This window comes from Aethalodelphis obliquidens, unplaced genomic scaffold, assembly GCF_003676395.1.
Source record: "Aethalodelphis obliquidens isolate GAN/ISIS:26980383/991018 unplaced genomic scaffold, ASM367639v1 scaffold86, whole genome shotgun sequence".
Taxonomy (NCBI): Eukaryota; Metazoa; Chordata; class Mammalia; order Artiodactyla; family Delphinidae; genus Aethalodelphis; species Aethalodelphis obliquidens.
Window position 1 is genome coordinate 3,496,929 of NW_020838030.1, and position 22,362 is coordinate 3,519,290.

Sequence of the window (22,362 nt, forward strand, 5' to 3'; positions counted from 1 at the left end):
ATAAACTGCTCAGCGTTGATGTAGTGGTACTCTCTACAAAGCAGAGCACATCCATGTCACTCCTTGTCCACCTCCCTCTCTGCTCCCAGGCTTGTGAGTGTACTGTAAGCCTCAAGATGTAAACACTGAGCATAGCTATGTTTAACTAGTCCAGTCAAGTTAGCAAATCAATTCACTTCTCTCAGCCTTGATCACCACATCCACAAAATGGGGTCACAGCCGCCTGATAAGATTGTTTTGAGCGCCAAAAGGCTAGGTACCAAAGTGCCATGAAAATGATGGCTGATGTAATCAATGGTGCTTGCTATACCTCTTGTGGTACTTTCTGTCAGAGATCCAGGCTGCACCCTGGGTCATGGGCCATTCTGGAATGGCTTCTCTCATTCTCCTTTCCTGCACTCGAAGTCCCATCTGTGAGGCCCAGCTCAAAATCCACCTCTTGCCCAGAGCCCTCTCTCTGTATCTGATGCCCTGAAATCCTGCAGGTCTTGCTGTGCCACGGGCTCAGCTCCTGTGCATGCCCGGCGCCCCGAGTCATCCTGCACACACACCCCGGGCTATCCACTATCAGTCTCGTGAAGGCCTGGCTTGTATCTCTTTGAATCCCCACCCGACCATGAAATTGGAAAGGGTCCAATAAATATTTGTTGACCAACAGAAGCCATGATTAAATACGAACAGTATTTTAAAAAATATACACCTTAGAATATTTCATACTCCCTTCCCTCCCTGCTCTCCCACAGCTAAGTGAGAAGCAAGACAGATCAAAACTAAGATTTCAGAACCAAGAATCAATTTAATTTTACAGTATCAAAGCATGGAAATCCCCCAAATTCAACACATAGCAGCTGTTATGTTTGCAAGTGAGAAGGGTCAGCTGTAAAAATATAGCCCCTAGAATCATGGTCACAGGGCAGACTGCAAGAACACCTCCCCAGGACCCTCCACTGCAGACGCAGTCAGGAAGTCCGCGCAGGCGCACCCTGGGCCAGCAGCTCTCTACTTCCTAATCTCCACTTTCTCTTTCACAGACTGAAAAATCCCCCCTACCCAACAAAATGCACTATTTCATCTTATTTTTTTTTAATTATTCAAAGTCACACATAACTGCCAAGCAGAGCTTCGGAATGGGTCAAGCTGTTCAGTATTCTATTCTACTCAGAGACGACAGAGTTCAGGGGGCAGGGATGGTGGTGCGGGAACAACTTGATGGTTTAGTTGGTCAATGTAATCTCATGGTATAAATGTTTTATTTCTGTTTGGCTTTTCCAAACATCAAAAATAAGCTCCACAGTCCCATTCCTACCTCCTCAAAGCCTCAAGCACTGGAGGGTGGATTGGCCATCAGGGCTGCTTCAGTCAGACCAGAATGCTCAGGTAATACCCGAAGATAACCTCCCCTGGAAGAGGCCTGCCTGGGGCAGCAGGATGGCTGGGGCACCTGCCTAACAAAAGAACTGTGTCTCCTCATGTAGGGATGAGGGTGCCAAGAGAGCTTAACAGATGTGCTCAAGTTTATATACCAAGTGACTGATGCTTAATTATTCTTTAGAAACTGTTTATGTATAAAGTTACAAACTTAAGGAGAAAGCAAACAGTGGCTTAAAGGGTGGCTTTAAAATCCTGTGGACTATTAGGAAATTCTGAATATGTGATGGATTTTAGGTGGTGTTATGGAATTATCGTTCACTGTTCTGTGACGATAACAGTATTCTACTTACACAGAAGAGTGTCTGTATGACTAGCAGATTCATGATAAAAACCTAGCAGGGGGCTTCCCTGGTGGTGCAGTGGTTGAGAGTCCGCCTGCCGATGCAGGGGACACGGGTTCGTGCCCCGGTCCGGGAAGATCCCACATGCCGCGGAGCGGCTGGGCCCGTGGGCCATGGCCGCTGAGCCTGCATGTCTGGAGGCTGTGCTCTGCAACGGGAGAGGCCACAACAGTGAGGCCCGCGTACCGAAAAAAGCAAACAAACAAACAACAACAACAAAATAACTTAGTGGGGAGGTGTCACTGTATATGGAACTTGCTTCCAAATGGTTCAGGAAAAGAGACATTGTGTGAATATTTATGTAGTGTGTGTGTGCAAAGAGAGCGCAAGAGATAAACTAGGTGTGGCAAGACGCTAACAGAGGAATCCAAGAGGAAGTTATTGCGGTATTCATTTTACTTTTCTTTAAACTTTTCTGTATGTTTGAGAATTTTCAAAATAAAAACTCTTGGGAAAAAATAAAATCCTGTGATAAAGAGGGAAGTTAAAAAAATGCAGAGCCAGGTTGGGATGTGGATCTGTCAAACACCTGCTTCAACGTACAACAACAGAGCACTCTCCTCTTCCTCTCACCCTTCCATTAGGGGCTGACATTTTGACTATCTTCTCCCAGAAAGCCCACAAGGGAGGCACTTGGCCAGTGGGCCCCTTTAGCATCCCACCCCCAATAAAGTATTTACTGGCTACCCGTGTTGCAGGAAAGGGTTAAATGAGGTGCACAGAGACTAAGGCTTTGAAAACTAAGACGCAACAAGAACATGAGAAATCACTGTTGCATCTACACCAAGTTCATTTCTACAAACAGCGAGCACACTGTCACCAGCAGAAAATCACCACTACCACCAGGAGCTGGACAGAGAGACGAGAGGAGGCAGAAGCACAGAGAGCCCCAGCTATGTGCCGTGGGGCTATGCGCTTGTTTTCTTTTCTTTTTAAAACATCTTTATGGAGAAGTAATTCACATTACCATGCAATTCACCCATTAAAGTGTATAATTCATTGGTTTTAGTGCATTCACAGTGTGCAACCGTTATCACAATCCAAGATTAGAACACTTCATCACCTCAGAAAGAAACCCTTACCCATAAGTGGTCACTCCTCATTTTCCCCCCAAGTCCCCACGCCCACTCTTCGGCAACCACTAATCTGCTCTCTGACTCTACAGATTTTTAAATTCTGGACGTTTCATATAAATGAAATACTATAATATGTGGCCTTTTGTGACTGGCTTCCTTCACTTAGCATAATTTCAACCTTCATCCGCGTTGTAGCTGTCTTTCCTTTTTATTACCAAATAACATTCCATTATGATTCCAAAAGTAATATCCACATTTTATTGATCCATTTACCAGCTGATGGGCCTGTGGGTTGTTTCTACCTTTTAGCTATTATGATAAATAATGCTGTTATAAACATTTGCATACAAGTTTCTGTGCGAACATATGTTTTCATTTCTCCTGCTTATATACCTAGAAGTGGAAGAGCACAACCATATGGTAACTCTATTTAACTCTGTGAGGAACTGCCAGACTGTTTTCCAAAGTGACTGCACTGTTTTACATTTCTACTAACAGTGTGTGAGGGTTCCAATTTCTCCACATCTCGCCAACACTTATTACTGTCATCCTTTTGATTATAGCCGTCTTAGTGGGTGTGCAGTGGTATCTCACAGTGGTTTTGATCTGCCTTTCTCTGATGGCTAATGGTGCTGAGCATCTTTTCATGGACTTACTGGACATCTGTATATCTTTGAAGAAACGGCTATTTATTTTTAAAAATAATATACATTTATTTATTTATTTTGGCTGCATTGGGTCTTTGTTGCGCACAGGCTTCCTCTAATTGCAGCAAACGGGCTACCTTCGTCGTGGTGCATGGGCTTCTCATTGTGGTGGCTTCTCTTGTTGCGGAGCAGGGGCTCTAGGCATGTAGGCTTCAGTAGTTGTGGCACGTGGGCTCAAGAGTTGTGGCTCATGGCTCTAGAGCACAGGCTCAGTAGTTGTGGCGCACGGGCTTAGTTGCTCCGCGGCATGTGGGATCTTCCCGGACCAGGGCTCAAACCCGTGTCCCCTGCACGGGCAGGCAGATTCTTAACCACTGTGCCACCAGGGAGGTCCCAAGAAACGGCTATTTAAATCCATTGCCCATTTTTAAATTGAGCTAGATGTCTTTTTATTATTGAGTTGTAAGAGTTGCCTATATATTCTGGATACCGGTTCCTCATCAGATAAATGAATTGCAAAAAACTTTTTTCTCTAATTCTGTAGGCTGTCTTTTCACTTCTTTGATAGCATCCTTTGAAGCACAAAGTTTTAAATTTTGATGGAGCCCAATTAATCTGTCTTTTTTGTTAGGTACTTTCTTATTTAATGCTCACAGTAACTGTGAGGAGCAGAAATTACTGATCCCAGTCTACAAATAAGGAACGTGAAGCTCAATGAAGCAAATGACCCAAGGTCTCACACAGGGCCACTGCACGTGGTTCTGCCCTGCACAACCCATAAGGGTGAACAGACAGTCCTGGCCATTTGTTGGAGCTGGGCTACGAACTCAGGCCTTCTGACCAAGCCTGGGTTCAGGCACTCATACACTCTATGTATGTTGTAGTATAATATGGCCGATTTTTAAACAAGCTCCTCACATATTATACATTTAACATTCTAAGGATGCTGCTATTACTTAAAACTACAGGATTTTGGAGTCTGTCTTTGGAAGCTGTATGAAAAGGTAGTGAGTGGCATGTTTTATAAACATATTTAATTAAAGTGAGGGGAGACTTGAGTTTATGAAGAAGCCAAAAGTCCTCGGTACCGAAGTCTGGAGAATAAGTTATTTGGCCAGATTGCACCATTTTGGATGTACATACTGCTACAGAAACCAACCAGTACCAAGTATGAGAAGTGATTAAAAGGTTCAAAGTACAGGTATATCTAAGTCTCAAAAGAATGCAACCAGAACTGTTTCTAAGCAATGGCAGCCAGATATGAAAGATACCAGAGAATATTTGTATAATGTATAAAAAGGAATCATTCTGATGCATTTGAAAACATTTTGATATAAAAATTGGCCATCTCTTTACTTTTTTTTTTTTTTTTTTTGTGGTACGCAGGCCTCTCACTGTTGTGGCCTCTCCCGTTGCGGAGCACAGGCTCCGGACGTGCAGGCTCAGCAGCCATGGCTCACGGGCCCAGCCGCTCCGCGGCATGTGGGATCTTCCCAGACCGGGGCACGAACCCGTGTCCCCCGTGTCCCCTGCATCGGCAGGCCGACTCTCAACCACTGCGCCACCACGGAAGCCCATCTCTTTACTTCTTGGTCATACCAGGTATACTGAATCAAAATCACTGAATTACTAGAGCTAAAAAGGATTTCACATTTGCTTCAATCTCCTTATTTTAATTTGGTAAACTGATGCACAAAATGTTCTCATGACTCAAATACTCATGAGAACACTAGCAGAATAGGGACTAAAATTTAAGGAGGATGCAGTTTCCATGTTCTATTTCTTAACATTAGCTGTTTGAACTCAGCATTTATGGTTCTTCCCCTCTCTCTCCCACACACCTCCAAGTGGGCTGTGCCATCCAAGACTCCTCTTGTAAAGGGTGCGGAACTCTGCCCAGGCTTCACTGTCCCTCCTCCAACTGGCTCTTTCCCTAATACCAACTTATCTAAACCTCTCAAATCCATGTAGATAGCTCTGACAGCAAATAGAAGTGACTCATTTTATAAAGTGAGCTCTGAAGAGATACTGCCAAGCCTTATTTCAAAAACCAGGCTCTAGTTTCCAATGTAAGAATTAAATGGCTTTCTGCCTGCTGTTTCTGCCTTTCCCCCCTCACTTAAGGAAAGAAAGCCAAAGCTGTGTCTTGAGGGACTGCTCCATAAGGAAAAATCAAGGCAGGATACAGTCTCAGGATGGGCCAGTGCAGGTTGGAAGTGGGCTAGCAGAAGGCTTGGGAAAAGAGAAGTGGATTCACGAGCAGGCTAGGTCAGTCCCCAGAGTGATTTCTCTCCATTGGCAACAGGTTTAAGTGCTGACACGGGGGTTTCCCACAGCTTCTACTGGCCTCCAAAGGCATATTTGTCATCGGAGGCTCTTGATGAAGCTGTACATAAATATCTGACTGTTGTTAAATACAAAACAAAACAAAGCAAAAATATTCCACAGGAACCAAATCAAAACCAGCTGTAAGGGGGAGAGGCCAAAAACTCAGTGTAAGTGCAAAAGTCCCAGCAGAAACACTTGTTAATTGTGCTGTTTACTTTGCTAAACAGTAAACTGTCATGCCAATGAAGTCATATCACATGACTATAATGTTTTTCATATGACTTTCCTGCTAGGAGAGAAATGGGCATTTTATCTTCTAGAATTCTGAATTCTGTAGTGGATGAGTCAAAATCTGAGTTTTAATTAAAAAATCAACCCATCGGCCCAGCCCTGTTCATTTCTGGTCTGTTTATGACCTTACATCCTATGTTATAGCTGGTGTGCTAAACTTACTTTATAAATGATCATTCATTAACCCCCAATTATGCAGAAAGCAACTTCTGCTTAGCAAAAGTGCAATTCTTTTGAAAGAATGCTGTAACTGCAATCCTAAAAACATAACTGTATGATACAGCATCAGTCAAGGGGAGAAAACATAGCCTAAAATTAATCTTGGAATCATGAAACTTGCAAACTTTCAAGAATGAGAATGAAATATTTCAGGAAAGTTGGGTCATGGAATTTTGGAATTTGAGTATCTCAAGGATATACCAATATAGCTTGTTTCATTAACTCTTATAATCAGTGTTTTCTCTCTAGTTAGACAGAATTTGAAAATTATTTGGCGTTTCCCACAGCACTATGTTGAACTCACAGTTGGAACTAAATCAGTACATGTGAACTGATACTTGATGAAAAATAACCCTAAGAAGATAAGTCACAGCACATTTTATGAAAAGATGGCTAAGTCATTCACATGTTTGGTTTAGACTAAGCCTTTCTTCAACAAATTCAGCAATTTAAACAGTATTTGGTGAGCACTTCAACAGCTTTGTGACTTGGATATCTTGTGTTTCATCAACTTTAAGGCCATTCCCTTTGGTTCCAACTGGGATAAACAGCCATCTAGGAGCCATATGGACCTGGGGTCAACCTCCAAATATCCAAACCCATTCTCAGTAAGGGTCTTGAAAGGAAAGGTCAGAACTCCATGCAAAATTCCGTACTCAGCCAGCAACATTTTAAGAGCGTGAAAAGCTGAGTGGGGCCTTTTAATACCTCATGGGCAGATGCACCTACAATTTGGCAGCTAGACGGGCTACAAAGAACACGAATCTCTGTCCAATACCCTTTCCTTATGAAATGTTAGCATTACCAAAAACATTTCTGACGTGGGTATTTAAAATTTTTTAATCTACAGCTTGAAATGAAATGAACATACCACACACATTTCTAAGTTTTCTTGCATCCTAGCTCTACAGCTTCGCCTCATTGTGCTAAATGAAACAGAATAATTTATCTGCGAAACCGATCTACCAGTTCTGTTCTCTTTCTCCAAACTCTATCTCCATCCTATCTCTAATACCATCTAGTCATTTTCACTCATTTATTCCACTACCTCAAAATATCATAGCCCCAGACAAAGTTACCTTTGTGAGTCTGGCGCCCCCTCCACCCCACTGCCAGTCCCCACTCTGCACCTTGCCCCTCGACCCCTCCTCCAACAGAAACCAACCTGGCAGTTTGTTTGTTAATCTCAACAGCACTATCATTAAACTAGTAACCTGGACTAAAATAATGGCAATCATTTTTGTATACTTGATGATGGAAGGGAGATGGGTGCAAAAAACTGGGTTGCACTGGTCAATCTCACTAAATCTGGATGATTCTGTCTTGAATCTCTCTCTCAATCCATTCTCTCTGTGCCCCTTTCTATGAAAATAAAGGAATTTGTAGTCTCTAGCGGGATCAGCTTTGTATTCATCCTTCATAAAGGGGATATATTTAGGGAGACAGACCACAGGTATTAAGGGATAGGAGAAAGTTTAATAACATCAAAACATTTTTCTTCTTTAAATTGAGAAGAATTACCTTGCTACAATATGGATGAACCTAGAAAACATCATGCTAAGTTACAGACATCAGACACAAAGGCCATGCATTGTTTGGTTTCATTTATGTGACATGTCCAGAATAGGCAAATCCCGCGAGACAGCAGGGAGATGAGCAGTTATCAGGACTGCAAGGAGCAGGTGGGAACAAGGAGTGACGGCTCAATGGGTACGGAGCTCCTTTTCGTGGGCATGAGAAGGTACTAAACTTAGGAATAACAGCAGCCTAACAACTCTGTGAATGAACTAAAAACCACCAGATTATATACTCTTAAAGGGTAAATTTCATGGTATGTGAGTTATAGGTCAATAAAACTGTTACTAAAAAGTATATTATCTGATTTCAGGTAACTCCAACTAAATGCTCACAATCTGAGTGACACACCGAAGACTCCTGGCCTCTGGGTCCTTTATCCCTAGGATGCCCTGGCCCTCCCTTCCTGTCCGACTCCTTCCGTACACTTTCCCTGCCCAAATCCAACTCTTATTTTTAGAGAGCGCCTACTCATCCTTTAAAACTAAATGGAATATTTGGTCCCTGGGAAGTTCTCCTTGACATCCCTGCTCCCCCAGGGAGTAACTTCCTCTGCTCCCTCAGCACCTAATATATAAATGACTACAACATTTCTGATGATACTAGAGTTCACTATTTACGTCTCTGCTTTGCACACTAGACTGTGAACTCATTTCATTAACTTCTGTATTCAGTCACTAGCATAGTGCCTTGCTACCAAGTTTTCAAAAGATGTTCAGTAAAGGTTTTTTTTTTAAGCTAGTATTTGTACAAATACATATTTTGTAAACAATGTATCACATGATACTGTCACATATCTTTTGATATTCCAGTGCTGATGGGTGAAAACAGCCCAAGATGAGAATTAATTGGGCGTTCCTGATTGCACTGCTAAAATAAGTAAGTTGGGACCTTTCTATATGGGACACAGAAGTTTGTATTTTTATTACTGAACATCTGTAAATGCACTGGGAATCAAGTACGCAAATCAAAACACTAGCTTTACACAGTGTATATGTGTATATTTTTTGATATTAATACTTATTTATTTACACACACATTTTTCACAGTAAAGTAAAAAAATATAGGCAAGACAATGATTTTTGTTGCTCTGAGGTCTGCTGGTGAGAATTATCTTTTTAAAACACAGTCCTATTTAGAGCTTTTTAAGAAAAAGAATAATCCTTTCCTAAGACAGGAGTTGCAAATTCCAATACCAATAAGGGTCATCAACTGAAGAACCTCTTTTTTTTTTTTTTTAACATCTTTATTGGAGTATAATTGCTTCACAATGATGTGTTAGTTTCTGCTGTATAAAAAAGTGAATCAGCTATACGTATACATATATCCCCATATCTCCTCCCTCTTGCATCTCCCTCCCACCCGCCCTATCCCACCCCTCTAGGTGGTCACAAGCTGAACTCTCTGTGCCATGCGGCCACTTCCCACTAGCTATCTATTTTACGTTTGGTAGTGTATAGATGTCCATGCCACTCCTCACTTTGTCCCAGCTTACCCTTCCCCCTCCCCGTGTCCTCAAGTCCATTCTCTATTAGGTCTGCGTCTTTATTCCGGTCCTGCCCCTAGGTTCTTCATAACCTTTTTTTATTTTTCTAATTCCTTATATATGTGTTAGCATACGGTATTTCTTTTTCTCTTTCTGACTTACCTCACTCTGTATGACAGACTCTAGGTCCATCCACCTCACTACAAGTAACTCAATTTCATTTCTTTTTATGGCTGAGTAATATTCCATTGTATATATGTGCCACATCTTCTTTATCCATTCATCTGTCGATGGACACTTAGGTTGCTACCGTGTCCTGGCTATTGTAAATAGAGCTGCCGTGAACACTGTGGTACATGACTCTTTTTGAATTATGGTTTTCTCAGGGTATATGCCCAGTAGTGGGATTGTTGGGTTGTATGGTAGTTCTATTTTTAGTTTTTTAAGGAACCTCCATACTGTGAAGAACATCTTCTAAACAGAACATCCTCACCTAAAGAATACCTTTGGGCAAGAAACTAACAGCAGTGTGTGTCTCCAGGAAGAGAACTGGGTGTTAAGGGACAGGTGCAGAAGGAAGGTTTCCTTTCCACACAGAATATTTTTATGCCTTTAAAAATTTGTATCAAGTGCATTATTTATCTATAAAATTTTCTTCTTGGCTCCAGCTAACATCACTATTAAGGAATGCAGGCCTGAGGTTGCCAGATCTGATTTTTCAAAGAAGCTGGAAATGGGAATGTTCATATTTTTAGGTAAAACTCATTATTTTTAAATGTTGGCTTTATTCAGAATTTAACACATAGGGTAGGCCAAACAAAACACACCTGTAAGCCATATCTGGCTCATAGGCCAACCAGTTTACCACCTCTAATCTAAAATTTGATGTGTAACTTATGATTCCAAAACTATAAATGTAATTTAATAGAGGAAAACTTCAAGAAGAAAGATAAGACTTGTGGATGAAATCATACCCCCTTCCGCCCTACCACCTAGCTGCTATTGCTCTCAAACTTCCCCTTCTCCTTCTGGGCCTTTGAAAAGATTATGAATGTTTGACCAACCAAAATGCAAAACAAGCCAGGTTTAATGAAGGAATCGGCCCATTATCCGAGCATCTGCTCTGTTTTTAAAGAGTGAAACATGGGATCAATTTCAAGTTGCAATTCTTCCAGGCAGTTAAAGAGAAGTATGTGAATTATTTCTAGCTGGGTGGAAAAATTCCCCCAGCCAACTAGTCAAATGACTGTGTGGTTGAAAAGACCCGTAAGTTGTTTTTCCCTTGCCATCAGTGCTGCTCAAAAGAAAAAATGGCAGCCATGATCAACATAATACTCTGAACCACATCTGGGAAGCCAATCACAGCTCTGAGAAACATCTCAACATCTCTTAAAGTCCTGTAGAGATGCCATTCATCTCCTGAAAATGAAGCTAAGATACCCTATGTGGGTCTAACTATTGGTCATACGTGGAAGATTGCACCTGCTGAATGCCCAGAGGACACCAAATCCAGTCAAAGAAGAATCAGTTTCAGCTCTGAGTCTAGCACTAGAAGAGCACTACCATGATTTTCTGGGGTGGCTGCTGAAACCTTCACAAGATTTCCTTCTGCTATTTCTACATCGTTTTCCTATACTCAGGGCTAGTTCCAGTCTTCCAAACACCAGCCTTTTCACCACCAGCTACTGCAGTATTGGGCTTGACCATCACTCACTGACCACTGGGGCTTCCCCCAATGTTGAGCATACAAAACCCCAGACAGAAATCAATCAACTATGTTACTCAACATCTGTTACTCAACAGAGGAACTATCTTACTCTCAACATCAGTTACTATGGGACTGATGGTAACTTTCCAAGTATTCCACTCCCACAGGATACAGGCACTCCAGGTTTTCCTTATGCAGCTTGCGGAAACACTATGACAGGCCACATTTTTCCTAAGAGCTTCTTTACCTAGGCTACTGGGTGGGGGTGGGGTGGGGTGGGGGTTGGAGGTGGGTAGGGAATGGCGGGGGCAGATGTTGGTTTAATCTCATTTAATCTCATTCATCCATTTTGAGGAACTGTCTGTTTGGCCAAGTGACCCAGCGGTGCCACACATACACAGCATACCCTTTTCTAAGTACAGTGAGCATTTGGAAAAGCAAAATGATAATCTAGTTTGTAATCCCAGTCTTAAAACACACACACACACACACACACACGCACACTGGTAGCAACCCAGGAAATTACGATTTGCAAAATATTCTAAATGACAAGCAAAACAAAACTCTCTTAGGTTGTAACTGAGGAAGCCATTTCGTGGTGAGGTTCAGTGGCCTACAAAGATGGGTTCAGCTGTGAAATAAAAGACATGGCCAGAGTCCAATGTCTTCCCTGACTTGCATTTTGATGTATGGACATCACAGCCAACCCTCCAAGGGCCACAGGCATGCTGTTCTTTAGTAAGGACCAGAGGTGCTTGGAAATCAATAACCTGTACTTCCTTTATCAGCAATTTTGTGCATTTGGAACCTACCACACAATACCTGCACACTGCGTCATCCAGCAACTGCAGAAGGTTCATTTTCTGATAAGTAGCAGACTTATTTAGCGATTTTGTCCTAAGGAAAAACTGTAATGAACTGCTTCCTTCCTTTTCCATAAATCCAATTATCAAACAGGTTTGAAACACATCAGCCTTCTGAACAAAATGCTTGTTTTAGTCTTACCTCAGCAGCCTGGGTCTCCTGATGCAGCAACGTAAGACCAGTCAAATCCTCTAAGAAGGAATGTGAAGAATTAAACACCTTCACCAGGAAATTAAATCCTTCTCGTTCATACTGATCAAGAACCTGTAAGATATTTATACATATAGATGTATTTAAGGGGGCTGTAGGCTTTAAATGCATATTAAGAGAGTTTCACTTCTAATAATCACTTGTCAAAAATGGAATTAAAACTAGAATTAAAAATTAAATATGGGAAAAATCAATATGGTAGGCAAACAACTGTGAGGGCTTAGGATTTATTATTTTCTCTTTCTTAGAAAGAATGACAACATCATCTTCCAATTTAGATGATGGTATTTCTCCAACAAAGTAAGTTACATGCAAATTCACTGAAACTTCTAGAAGAGTTGAGGTTGCTGATTCTAAAGTTCACTTTTTAGGAGAAAAATAATAGTCAAGAGAAGAGCCAAGAAAAAAATTTTTTAAGGATAAAGGGAAATGGTGGGGACAAAAGGGTGGGAAATGTGGCCTACCTGCTAGTAAAATGTATTAAAAAAATTTTTTTTAATGTAAAAATGAATTTCACCAGGCATATCACAAAAGAAGTTGCCCAAATAGTCAATAAACATATGAAAAGTTGCTCAACATTACAAGTTATCAGGAAAATGACAACTAAAACCACAATGAACTACTAATTCATACCTACCAGAATGGCTAAAATGAAAAAGACAGAAAATACCAAGTACTGACAAGGAGGTGGAACAACCAGTATTCTCATCAGAAGGCAAAATGAGATAACTGCTTTAGAGGTTTAACATGTATATGCCCTGCGATCATGAAATTCTACTCCTAGATATATACATCCAACAAAAAATATGTACATATGTGCATCAAAAGACCTGAACAAAAGTATCCATAGAAGCACTATTCATGATAGCCTCAAACTAGAAACTACACAAGTGTCCATCAACAGTAGAATGAATTAACAAACTGTGGTTTATTCATACAATGGAATATCATACAGAAATAAACAGACAACTACACGCAACAATATACATAATTCTCACAAACATAATGTGCTACAGGATTACAATTACATAAAGTTTTTTTTTTTTTAAATGAACCTGTGGTGTAAAAGTCAGGAGAGCGGTTATCCATTGAAGGACTGTAATTGGAATTGGGCACAGGAGAGGTCCTGAGACGTTGGTAATATTTGTTCTTTTATCTGGGTTCTGGTTACAAAGGTATACTTTGTGAAAAACTATCAAGCATGTTTTCATATACATGTTGTCCTTCAACAAAAAGATCAAAAGATAGGAGACCACTAGTCTTCTGAGAACAATGTAAGAACATATGACTACCTAAAAGCAAACCACACACACACGCAAAAAATGACTATCACGTTTAGGAATTCAACAATCATAAGAACTGTGAACTGCAAAAAGCAAACACTGAACCATTATGCCTTGGAAATTCTCTCAAAACTCAATAAATAAAGAGATGAAAGTTTCAAAAAGACAGCAGACATTGAAGATAAATCTAAGAAATCAACACATGAACAGAAAGGTTGGAGAAGCAATGACACACGATATAGAAAAAAGAATTAGAAAATTTTTTTCTCCATTCAGAAATAAAAATGTATAAGCCCTTCAATCCAGCAATTCCACTTCAAAGACTTTTCAAAGACTTTTTGTTGTTGTTGAGGGTTGGGGAATTGTGATTCCCTTTTTTCCAATATTCTTCAATATTCAATTATCTTTTAGTTTACATAGTAGACATTTTAAAGGAAACCTGATGATGAGAATGTTGACTCTTAAGCAGCATGCCCACACCATTCCTGCTTTTACCCTGCCTACATGGGCACAAAGACTGATGTGTAAGGACACTCATTGCAACACCGTTTGCAGCAACAAAAGATTAAGAATAACTACCCTTTTAAAGGGGACTAATTAACTAAATTGTGGTATATTTACAATCAAGGACATAATCAGGATCCATTAAAAGAATGAGGCAGTTCTATTTTTAGTTTTTTAAGGAACCTCCATACTGTTCTCCATAGTGGTTGTATCAATTTACATTCCCACCAACAGTGTAGGAGGGTTCCCTTTTCACCACACCCTTTCCAGCATTTACTGTTTCTAGATTTTTTGATGATGGCCATTCTGACTGGTGTGAGGTGATACCTCATTGTAGTGCTAACACATATATATGGAATCTAAAAAAAAAAAAATTGTACTGATGAACCTAGTGGCAGGGCAGGAATAAAGACGTAGACGTACAGAATGGACTTGAGGACACAGTGGGGGGAGCAGGAAGCTGGGGCGAAGTGAGAGCAGCATCGACATATATACACTACCGAATGTAAAATAGTTAGCTAGCGGGAAGCAGCAGCATAGCACAAGCAGATCAGCTAGGTGCTTTGTGATGACCTAGAGAGGTGGGATAGGGAGGGTGGGAGGGAGATGCAAGAGGGAGGAGATACGGGGATACATGTATGCATATGGCTGATTCACCTTCTGTGCAACAGAAACACAGTATTGCGAAGTAATTATAATCCAATAAAGATTAAAAAAAAAAAGGAGGAGGTGGTTCTATAGTACTAACATAAACTGATTTCCAAGACAGAGATATATTAAAAAGCAATGTCCAGACCATGGGTCTAGTATTAATATTTTTAAAATAAAGGTGGAGAAGGAGAGAGGAAGAAAGGGAAATGCACATACGCATAGGCTTGTTTTTGCATATAATATCTCTGGAAGAATACACACACACACACACACAGACACACACACACATACACACACACCTGACATCAAGTAGTTGCCTCTGTACATTCTTCTACACTACATGAATTTTTAAAACCATGTGCACATATTACTTCGTCAAATAATATTAAAATCTCAACTTAGTTTTTATTTTTTTCTTCAGTGCTGGAGAAAGTTCTCAGAAGAAGAGGAAGAACTCTAAAGTCCTAATGAAGAAGTTGGAGCTAGAGGGGTGTCTCTGCCCCGGGCACAGAAGTGTGTAGGTAGGGACCAGCGAAGCAGTTGAAATGTTAAGTTAGGAGAGAAGGGAACTGGGGGCCGAGGAACTCTATGGTCTGAACAGCAGGCAGCAAGGTCATCTGCTGCCAGAAAAGGGGATGGGGTGGGACATGGAGCTTGAGGGGGGTGATGACAGTCTGGGGCAGCTGGGTGGGGAATGTGAGAAGGGCAGCTAATCAGCAGCGCATGAAGAGTGCTAAGCAATCTAAAGCCCCTGCTCAGGACAGAAAATATAAGTTTGGGGAGAAAGGTAGTTAAGGACCCATCTAATAAGCTTGAGGACTGGCCAGAAAGGGTCAAAGAATTTGAGGGGCTAGTGAGCAGCGATGAAGGGACCTGAGGCTGGTGAGGAAAGACCTGCAGGCTGTAGGGACAGAGAGACGGAATGTGGAGAGCTGGAGAGGCAGGGGATGACTGTTGCCCCGAGGCATTAACGAAGCACAGTCTTTGGCTGATTAGCCACAGTAAATTAATCTGACAATCCAATGCCTGGATAAAAAGGCACTTAATAATTGAATGCCTCAGTAATTATGGGAGTCCTTACAAACCAGAATGTTATCTCAGGAAAAATGTGCATAGAAAGTAAGTGATCTTTTTTGAAATGCTAAATGCTGTGTGTTTAGTGAACTCACTTTTTAAGAGGCATGATATTAATATTGCTGTTTTTATTTTTTCAATTTATTTTTTAATTGACATATAGTTCATTTATGATGTTGTGTTAGTTTCAGGTATTCAGCAAAGTGATTCAGATATATATATATATATATATATATATATATATATATATATATATATATTTATATTTTTTTTTTTTTTTAGTTTTTTTTTTTTTTTTTGGTGGGCCTCTCACTGTTGTGGCCTCTCCTGTTGCGGAGCACAGGCTCTGGACGCGCAGGCTCAGCGGCCATGGCTCACGGGCCCAGCCGCTCCGCGGCATGTGGGATCCTCCCGGAGCGGGGCACGAACCCACGTCCCCTGCATCGGCAGGCGGACTCTCAACCACTGGCCACCAGGGAAGCCCTATATATTCTTTTTAGATTCTTTCCCCATACAGGTTATTACAGAATACTGAGTATAATTCCCTGTGCTATAGAGTTGGTCCGTGTTGGTTATCTATTTTATATACAGTAGTATGTATATGTTGATGTCAAACTCCTAATTTATCCCTCCTCTCTTTTCCCCCTTGGTAACTATATGTTAGTTTTCTCTGCCTGTGGGTCTATTTCCATTTTGTAAGTAAGTTCATTTGTATTTTTTTTTTAGATCCCACAAAAGTGATATCATATGGTATCTGTCTTTCTCTTTCTGTCTTAATTCACTTAGTATGGTAATCTCTAGGTCCATCCAGTGATCACTTATTCCTGGGTGAACTACTAAACTCATTAAACAGCTACTTTGTGCTAGGTTTCCATTAAGGTTAAAAGAAAAAAAAAAGAAGACATGGGAGTGAAAAACGGGCAAAAACTTTGAAAAAAAAATTTGGAGTAACTCCAGAGATGGCACTTTGTCAGACCTTACTTATTCTCAGATTTCAAGCCTACGTTTCCACACCTAACTGTGTAGTGCTACAAACCTGGACAGTGAAAAAACTAGCAGCAAGGGCAGAATGAGTGAAGGCCTCCCCCATAATCAGGATGTACAGCAAGTTTAAGGGTGAAGCATTATTAATAGCTCTGGCTTGAAAAATATGTGGAAAAATTTAATCCCTTAGGGGCATATTTAATCATGCAAGAGTTTTCCAGTATTCCCTTTATGTGCAGGAAAGTTAATCTGTGTTACAAGTATAAGCAGCTTATAAAACGTAGGAGGAGTTTTTTTTCCTCTACACACATCTTAACCTTCTTAAAGGGGAAAAATGTGTTTTAAATTACCAAAAATAAAAGATAGTATCACAATGAATTTGAGCACTGCAACAACCTGTCATAAAACATAAAACATAGAACACCTCTTAAGTAAATTATATAATATGTGGTCTTGTACACATTACATTTTGGAAGGCTGTAAGTATTCTAAAGGTACTTTGCTAAGTAGAGAAATAATAATGACTCTTTCAGTATAAAGATACAGATCCTTTCCTAACGGACACAATTTTCCTTACTTAACTATTCTGTAAGGCTAGGTTATCTTTATTCATGATGTATATGAGCACATACCCCTGGACAAAGATGGTAGAATCTCTTCTTAAAACATGATTTTAGGAATATCACTTCTCTGGCTGAGACTCTTTGGTGGCTACTAGATCAAAACTATACTGTCCAGCTAGGTATTTAAGTCCCTCCAGAATCCTCCAATTGTTGGACGGCTCTCTGTGGAATGCCTTTCATAGAGTCTAAGATCTCCTGACTACACCATGCAATGACTTCCAGTTCATGAGAAGCAGAATGGATTCACAGTTTGCAACTCTTGTCTGTTATTCTTAAACAAGGACAAGAGGAACTGTGTGTCCCACCTAAAAAAATAGCTAATATATTTTCAAAAGGGGATGGGAACACGCAGTGTCTGCAAAACTCTTATTTAAAGTCTTTGTTGTTTAGAAATTGTACTTATTTGCTCTTGATGATTTAAAAATATACATGGGTCATGATTTCTAAAAAAAACACTTAGGAAAAGCTTGCCCAATATCCCAGATAGGGTAATAAAAGAGTATGGCTAGAAGCCACCAGGACCCTTAGTTCCCATCCTATGAGAATCCATGACAGAAGAGTCAAAACACTCCCTGCTGAGGGACAGTCACCCAGTCGTCTGCAGAGACTCTACTTCAAGTTGAGGGCAAACCTCTCTGTTCTCCAGTACTCTTGCTGAGGGAGCCGCGCCAGGGTAGAGAGGCCCCCACTTTGGATAATGAGCTGGAAGCACGGCTAGTAACACCAGGAAGCCCCTCGATCAGTTTCTGTCTCTTGGTGCCCTGGGATTTCTCTCATCATCATAAAAAAGAATCAAAGAAGAGGAAAAAAGCCCTGATTTCAGCAGCCCTTACAACATGACTGTTCCACCTTCACTACTCCCAGCTCCTTCCTGGGACCATCACCTTGGAAAAGCTTCAGCTCCCTTCCCATTACCTCTTGGTGCTGGCCTACCTAGAACAATCTCTTGTCTTTCCTATCAAATGAGGTCTTGCACTTCAAAGTTCAGCTCAAGTATCAACTGCAAGAAGTCTTCCTTGATTAATTCCACTCCCGGTGATCATTTTTCCCTTTTGTCTTCTCTGACCCCACTACTCTCCATGGCACACTGAGTTGCCAAAGGGATTGAAAGAAATACTCTGCCTCACTGTCCCTGGTAGTCAGCAGTCGATGGCATTTTCAAATATCAACCGGATGTTCAGTAACTTTGTTCCTATTTCTATATACGTCAGTGATATAAAGCAGATAATGGATGAGAAAACGGTTTCATATGGAAACATGTAGCTATCATCCTAACTAAATCAGCTGCTGTTAACTTACTCTATTTAGACACAGGTAGGACTTATAAGGTCAAACTTTAAAAAAGGAGGGCAGCTCTGAGTTCAAGATATTTAATAGCAGGGGCAATACAGGGTTGGAGTGGGAGGTACAAAGTATTGGGTGTAAGACAGGTTACAAGGATGTATTGTACAACACAGGGAATATAGCCAATATTTTGCAATAATTGTAAATGGAATGTAACCTTTAAGAATTGTATAAAAATTTTTAAAAAGTGAGTCTGAAAAGATACGAGATGTTTAAGATTAGTTCTTCTTTCCTGTAAATTGATCTAATTTCATAATATAAATAAAAACACAAGCAAAGTTAAAGAAACATGTAATAGCATGTCAAAATTATAGCATTAATCAGGATAATTATTGGCATGTCAAAAATATAAAACAGATAAGTCTCTTGTCCTTCCCCTAAAGTCACTGTATAGTGTACCTTTTTCTTAGGTATCCAAATGTAAAATGGGCACAATGGTAATTTAAAGGATACAGGAGATTTTAAATCAAAACACTGAATAGCTTTCAAATTGAGATAATTGACAATGGTATGAAAGTTCCAACACTTTAGTATTTTAACTTAACTTCTTATGGTGCAACATACAACTGTACTAAAAAAAAGCCAAATAATATTACATCTTGGTATCTTCATGTACCAAAATCACAAATTTACTGAGGCCAACTGAGTAGAAGGAAAGAACTGAAAACTGGGAGTCAAAATGCAATGGACAGTAATTTGGCCAACACTGGGCAAAACACTTCATCTTTCTGAGTCTGCTCATTTCTACAATGGGGATCCAACTCCATACCTACCTCCCCACTTAGATTAAAAAAAAGATTATGACTTGAATCACTGACAAAGAATGGTTTACAAAGAGCAACAGAAATGCTATTCATTTATTACCTTTTTTTGCATTTATTACTCAGAATACAATTATTATCACTAAATAGGGCTTGATAAGTACAGAAAAGATGACACAAAGTGATGTCAGTGAAAATAGTGGAATAAGGACCTCTGGAAATGCTCTCTTCCATAAAAGAAAAGAGAATACTAACAAAATCTGAGGCGAAATTAAGAAAAGCAGCTGATTCACAGTAAAAACAATGAGGTTTGTGGTATTTTAACTTGCCCCATTTCTGTCCCTTTTCCCCTTCTAGCTTGACTGTAGCCTTGAAAACCAACACACTACCACACTGAAAACAAGCCTGGCAGCCACTGGAGGAGGCAATTTGGAGCTCTGAAGGAGCTCTGACCCCATATTCACAAAACTGTCACTTGTTTGGAAGGAAGGCCCTACTTGCTTGTTGTCTTTATTCAACCAAACTCAGAACTCACCCCGTGTGAAAGCCTTTTTCCTGGGACCAGTTGTTGAAAAGTATCAGGAGCAACTGTTTAACACTGTGATCTCCTGAGATGTTAAATAACAGTTGAAGCAACAAAGAGCTAACTAAAAAGCTTAAAAGGAAAATCTGGGGGAATTCCATAATCTTAGGAATCTAGAAGACTATGCACAGGCACAGAGCTAGGTGCGTGCCCAAAGTCATGCACATGCTCAGGAAAGATCTGAGAAGGCCTTAAGCTCTCACCTCTAGCTGATCGCGAGGATGTGTGCAAGTAGGACATGAAGGGTAAGGCAGGGTTCTTAACTGCCCATCTGAGCCCAGAAGGCATGCCCCAGTATGCACACAGAGCCCCCCAGCAAAGACTGGGGGACTTACTGGTTCCAGGCATTTAAGAAAATCTCTATCCAATCATTAGATGACCAGTAAGTTAACTGAGGAGAAACTTGATGGCCACACAGGACAAAGAATACAAACGTAAAGAAATTAGTTTAGAGAAGTCACTAAATAAAAAGTAACAGGAGCAGCAAGGAATAACAACAATAAACCACAGAGAAGGGGGAGAATCTGATTCCCAGAATTGTGGCATGATATTATTGAAAATGTCCAGTTCTCAACAAAAAATTACAAAGAAACAAGAAAGTATGTCCTACTCACAAAACAAAAACAAAATCAGTGTATAAGAATTGTCCCCGAGGAACCTACCAGACAAAGACTTTAAAATAACTATTTAAGTATGTTCAAAGAACTAAAAAAAACATGTACAAATAACTAAAAGAAAGTATGAGAACAATACCTCACCAAAATACAGAATACCAATAGAGAAATTATAAAAAAGAACCCAAGAGGCATTCTGGAGTTAAAAAGTACAACTGAAAAATTCATGAGAGACACTCAACAGTAGATTTGGGCAAGTTGAAGAAAGAATCATTGAACATGAAGATAGGTCAATTGAGACTATCCAGTCTGAGGAACATGAAGATAGGTCAATTGACACTATCCAGTCTGAGGAACAGAAAGAAAAAAGAATGAAGAAAAATGAATACAGCTTCAAATATCCATCAAGCATACCAACATATGCATAATAGGAGTTTCAGAAGATAGGAGAGACAGAAAAGGGCAGAAAGAATACTTGAGGAAATAATGGGAGAAAACGTCCCAAATTTGATGAAAAACATTAATCTATACATCCAAGAAGCTCAACTCCAAGTAGAATAAACTCAACAAGATCCATACCACATAACCAAACTGTAAAAAGACAAAGGGAGACTCCTGTAAACACAAGAAAGAGCCTATCATGTAAAAGGAATCATTAACAGCCAATTTCTCATAAGAAACCACAGGGGCCAAAAGTAGTGTAATTAAATACTCAAAGTGCTGAGAGAAAAAGAAACTCTCAACCAAGGATTCCATGCCCAGCAAAACTAACCTTCAAAAATGAAGGAGAAATTAACACATGCCAAGATAAACAGAAAACAAAGAATTCATCACTAGCAAACCTGCCCTGTCAGAAACACTAAAGGGAGTCCTTCAGGCTGAAATGAAAGGATACTAGACAGTAACTCAAATCCACATTTAGCAAAGAACACAGGTAAAGGTGACGGTATAGATAAATATAAAAGACTAAATAGGGCTTCCCTGGTGGCGCAGTAGTTGAGAGTCTGCCTGCCGATGCAGGGGACACAGGTTCATGCCCCGGTCTGGGGGGATCCCGCATGCCGTGGAGCGGCTGGGCCCGTGAGCCATGGCCGCTGGGCCTGCGCGTCCGGAGCCTGTGCTCCGCAACAGGAGAGGCCACAACAGTAAGAGGCCCCTGTACCGCAAAAAAAAAAAAAAAAGACTAAATATATTTCTGTTGTAATTTTTTTCTCCTGTGTGATTTAAAATACAGCAGCAAAGTTTCTGTATACTAATGAAATTAAGCTGATGATAAACCAAATTACACTGTTATAAATTAAGATGTTAACTGTGATTTCCAGGGCAGCCACTGAGAAATTAACTTAAAAAATAAAAAAAATACAAGGGAATTAAAATGGTATATTAGAAAATATCTATTTAACACAAAAGAAGGTGGTAATTGAGAAATACAGGAAGAAAAAAGACAAGAGACACATAGAAAACAAATAGCAACATTGCAAATGTAAATCTTATCAGTAATTACATTAAATGTAAATGAATTAGACTCCAACTAAAAGGCAGACATGGCAAAATGCATTAAAAAAGCGTGATCCAACTATATGCTGTCTACTTGAGATTCATTTTTGATTCAAAGACACAAATAAGTTGAAAGTAAAAGAAGAGAAAAAGATATTCCATGCACTTTCAATTATGCAAGATGAGTAAGCTCTAGAGATCTAATGTATGGCACGGTGATGACAGTTAACAATACTATATTGTATACTTGAGATGTGCTAATAGGATA

General features: G+C 40.1%; 1 protein-coding gene across 6 annotated transcripts in view; it reads right to left on the reverse strand.

Moving 5' to 3' along the window:
* Positions 1 to 22,362, reverse strand: part of ATG7 (autophagy related 7) — a 237,546-nt gene that overhangs the window by 107,817 nt on the left and 107,367 nt on the right. For 5 of the 6 annotated variants that reach the window (XM_027093765.1, XM_027093763.1, XM_027093769.1 and 2 more), the window contains one exon: positions 12,108 to 12,230. The exons of the other annotated variant lie outside the window; for it this stretch is intronic. In XM_027093765.1, coding sequence (XP_026949566.1) covers positions 12,108 to 12,230 — 123 coding nt within the window. The remainder of the gene's footprint in view (positions 1 to 12,107; positions 12,231 to 22,362) is intronic. 6 annotated transcript variants of the gene reach the window in all.